This window comes from Protobothrops mucrosquamatus, unplaced genomic scaffold, assembly GCF_001527695.2.
Source record: "Protobothrops mucrosquamatus isolate PMUCROS unplaced genomic scaffold, P.Mucros_1.0 scaffold10280, whole genome shotgun sequence".
Classification (NCBI taxonomy): Eukaryota; Metazoa; Chordata; class Lepidosauria; order Squamata; family Viperidae; genus Protobothrops; species Protobothrops mucrosquamatus.
This window is the reverse complement of record NW_015396067.1, coordinates 14621-19157: the sequence shown is the minus strand read 5'-3', so window position 1 is coordinate 19157 and position 4537 is coordinate 14621. Positions and strand designations below refer to the sequence as shown.

The window sequence follows — 4537 nt, the reverse complement described above, 5'->3', positions numbered from 1 at the left end:
TCCCATTCTAGCACCATGCAGTTTTCCATATTGGGTTGTGCGATGGCAACATAGACATCGTTGTTAGAGTTGAATGTGTCAATCGACACTGATTGATAGGGCAAAATCTGATGGACAACAAAATCTGTAATCATATTTAATTGAAAACAGACATGTTACCATGGAACTCGGCAGGATACAGGAAGTTGTTGATCGCTTACTGGAAATAGTGGCAAATATCTGTAGCTCGGGTGGAGGATGAGGGTGGAGGTTGGGTCTCCAAGCTTATTATGGGTTGGTTTCTGAACATTTCGTTACCAGGCTGGGTAAAACAGCTTCAGTAGAGTTTAGGGCAGGGGTAGGCAACCTCGGCTCTTTTATGACTGGTGGACTTCAACACCCAGAGTTCCTGAGCCAGCATGGCTCAGCTTGGAAACCTCTCCCTTTCCCCTCAGCATGGCTGGCTCAGGAATTCTGGGAGTTGAAGTCCACGAGTCATAAAAGAGCCAAGGTTGCCTACCCCTGTTCTAGTATAAAGACCAAATTGTCTGCAAATGCTTGTAATTTATATTTTTCATTTTTTATCTCCAATCCTTTCATTTCTGAACCTTGCCTAAGATAATTCACACCCTCCAATGACCCTGACCTCCCCATCACACAAGACCCATTACCAGCCTCTCTCTGATGACTCACACCTGACCCATCACAAGACCTTCAGTCAATTACCTCTTAATATCATCCTTTTGATTAATCTGCGATCAGTAGCCACGCGAAGAATAATGGGACAATTTAAAACAACAGCGCATTTATACTACCGTGCCCAAAATACTAAGAGCCCCGTGGGAAGTCAAACGTTCATTTACGACTACAATGCACCAGATACCTGTAGTGGTGCATTCATCGTCAAAGCTCAAGGCGTCGTTTAATTTCTTGTCTTGAAATTCTGCCGGACCAACACACAGGACTTCGGAAACGGTGGAGTTTGTCATCTTTAACCACAAAAACAGCCACTTGGCTTTGCAGTCGCACTCAAACCTGTTTCCCCTCAAGTCTCTGAGAACACATTAAAAAAGAAAGGCATTTTTCTCGCAAAGACGTTGGAACCCAACGTCAACCAATCCTTGTTAAGTTTTCGTTTAGAAATACGCAAAACGGTGCAGATTTTACAGTGGACAAGAAATAAGAAGTAACAGGAAGGGATTTTTAAAGACGAGGTGCTGAAAGACGTTGTTTGTCGATGAAGCTTAATTAATAAAAGTGCTTTCTGTTGTGGATGTTATTTATTTGCCACAAGAAGGCAGTTGCCAAGCATCCAAATTTTAATCCCATGACCATGGGGATGACATGGTACATCCTAGCAATATTGATATATTTCAAATAAGTACATTAATCAAAGGAAAAGCATTTAAATCAAGCACAGACTCAGCCAATGAATGAGAAGAAACAAGTTCCTCGTTATCCCCAATTTCAAGTCCAAACAGCTAAAATAAAAATTCCGAATGCTGAGATCAAGGTTAAAATCCACAAAGCAACAACAACGCGGATTACAATTTACTTACAGTTCGATCAGAGAATCCAAATCGCTGAAGATGTCCCTTGGCAAAGCTTTAATCTGGTTATTGGCGAGAGAGCTGGAAAAAGCAAAGTTAGACGTTGCAATAATTTTGAAAACCATTTGAGGCCGTGTAGATAGAAACTGAATTCAGTCACGCTCACAGGGATGTTATTATTAATGAGAACCAATGGCAGGTTCTCCAGTCCCAGTGTTGATGTAGAAAATAAAGAGGATTTATGGACAAAATTAGTAACAACTTTTAAAGTGGGACAGAAATCCCAAACATTTCAGAAGGTCCGACACTGGGAATCCACTGGGATATTTTTTTTTTAAAGAACATCGCATCACATATTATCTTATACAGCATGTCTTGAACGATAAAATTTTGATGCATTTTCATTAGTCCTTTAGCTGTCCAATCTTTAACGGATAACTAATTTCTGAGGTTCTGCAGAGATCTGATCAAAATACTGCCTAAGAAATCATAAAAACCTTTTAATCCACTTAGATCCATTGTTCCAGTTCAAAACTGATTAGCTACAGACAAGACATAGCTGCCTAGGAATGTTATTACAGTAGGGGGGAAAAATGTCAATAAGCACTACAAAACCCATTTTGGAAAGGCTGATGAGGATCTTTGAGGGACAGAGAGCTGAAAACCTGACCTAAAGGCCTTCCAAAACCTGACTCCAAACAAAGTTTATTGTCGGTCTGAGTTTGACACGCAAAATCTAGACATTGCTGGTTAGTTTACAGCTACGTATCCAATGCACTAACCCAGGGGTAGGCAACCTTGACCCTTTTATGACTTGTGGACTTCAACTCCCAGAATTCCTGAGCCAGCATGGGGGAACTATGGCCCCCTCATGACTCGTGGACTTCAACTCCCAGAATTCCTGAGCCAGCCATGCTGAGCGGAAAGGGAGAGGTTTCCATGCTGAGCCATGCTGGCTCAGGGATTCTGGGAGTTGAAGTCCACCAGTCATAAAAGAGCCAAGGTTGCCTAGCCCTGCCCAGGTAATACAGGTGAAGGCCTCGCATTACGGCCGCAATTGAGCCCAAAATGTATGTGGCTAAGTGAAACATTTGTTAAACGCGTTTTTCCCCATTTTGTGAGCTTTCTGGCCACCGTTGTTAAATGAATTACTGCAGCTGAGAAGTTAATAACCTGGTTGTTAAGCAATCCTGCTTCCCCCCCCCCAACTTTGCTGGTCAAAAGGAGATCACGTGACCCTGGGGACACTGCGACCGTCATAAATATGAATCAGCTGCCGAGCACATCTGAGTTTTGATCAGGTGACTGTGGGGAAACTGCGAGGGTCATTAAGAGTGAAAAACGGTCATAAGTCACTTTTTTCACTTTGAATGGTCATCAAACTGTCATAAGTTGAGGACTACATGTATGTGAACATAACAGAATGTTCAGTTTTAAGCAAGAAATAAATTAGTATTAAAAACAACAACTTACAGATGAGTCAAGTCTCGAAGACCACGAAAAGCGTTCCTCGAAATGGTTTCAATTTTATTCCCTTCGATAAATCTGTGCAGAGGGATAAAGAGGCATAAAAAAAGAAGAGGTTAAGAGAGAGAAAAAAAGAAAAAAAAAACCCACCAGAACTGCAGGATGTTCAAGAGCAAAGAACAGAGAAAATGTAAAGGAGGAGAATTACTGACCCTTTAGGATAGATAAAGTAGATAAGGTAGCTTTTATTGCTTTGTTGTTTTTACTGTGGGCAGCCTGGCCCGCATTAAAAATGAAATTCTGTTGTCTGTTCTCAAAAGAAAGTATATAGCTACCCATAGACATAGATAATGCACATATGCACACGCCATGTACGTATACATAGGGCAGCACAATGTGAAGGATATGTGTATATAATGTATGTTCTTATTTGTGGTTTTTACTTGTGTGTAGTGTGCACTGTGGACAGCACTTAATTTCGTTGTGAGTTATACAATGACAATAAAGATATTCTATTCTATTCTAGTTTAGTCTTATTCTATTCTATTCTATTCTTATTTTATTCTGTATTCTATCTTCTCTTCTTCACTTATTCTATTCTATTCTTATTCTATTCTCTATTCTCTTCTATTCCCTTCTATTCTTCACTTATTCTATTCTATTTTCTATTCTCTTCCCTTCTCTTCTTCACATTCTATTCTATTCTTATTCTATTCTATTCTTCACTTATTCTATTCTGTATTCTATCTTCTCTTCATTTATTCTATTGTATTCTATTCTTATTCTATTCCTATTCTATTCTCTTCTCTTCTCTTCCCTTCTCTTCTTCACTTATTCTATCCTATTCCCTTCTATTCTATTCTATTCTATTCTATTCTATTCTATTCTATTCTTCACTTATTCTATTCTATTCTATTCTAATTTTATTCTATTCTATTCTAATTCCTATTCCTATTCGTATTCCTATTTTCTGTTTTGTTCTATTCTATTCTTATTTTTATTCTACATACACACATACACACACATACACATATTGCTTGTGCAAACAGATTGCGTGCACATCCCCTTGCCTGCTGCTTACGCGAGTGGAGATGCACACAAACAGGTGCTCACCTGCCACTTCCGTGGCCCGGTTCCAAATGGCTCAAGGCCCGGTAGTGGGCCAAGGATTATGAACCCCTGGATTAGAAGATCCTATCCTTGCTCTCTCTCTCTCTCTCTCTCTCACACACACACACACACAGACACCAGAACATCTGCAGATGTGAAGTGTCAGGAGGTTGGGGTTGCGAAGAGGCAGCACCCGCCATCTTCCAGCCACAAATTTCAGCAGAAGGCAGAATTTGTGGCGTGGCACGAGTAGCGATCGAGCAGAAACGTTTTCTGTCGCTACTTGTAAACGATCCCAAACAAAACCTTCATTCCTTTAACTCTTCACGCGATGTAGTAAAAGCAGGTGGACTTACAGGTACTCCAGATGAAAAAGCCCACTGAAGGCGTCGTCCCTTATGACGGTAAACGAGTTAGAATTCAGCAGCCTT

General features: G+C 40.5%; 1 protein-coding gene across 1 annotated transcript in view; it reads right to left on the bottom strand.

The window, feature by feature from the left end:
• Nucleotides 1-8: 8 nt before the first annotated feature.
• The window catches only part of LOC107301153 (leucine-rich repeat LGI family member 2-like), a gene marked incomplete at both ends in the record, with an annotated part of 7445 nt that continues 2916 nt past the window's right edge, over nucleotides 9-4537 (bottom strand). Inside the window, 5 exons of the mRNA XM_015830415.1 lie at nucleotides 9-124; nucleotides 863-1032; nucleotides 1539-1610; nucleotides 3003-3074; nucleotides 4463-4534. Coding sequence (XP_015685901.1) covers nucleotides 9-124; nucleotides 863-1032; nucleotides 1539-1610; nucleotides 3003-3074; nucleotides 4463-4534 — 502 coding nt within the window. The remainder of the gene's footprint in view (nucleotides 125-862; nucleotides 1033-1538; nucleotides 1611-3002; nucleotides 3075-4462; nucleotides 4535-4537) is intronic.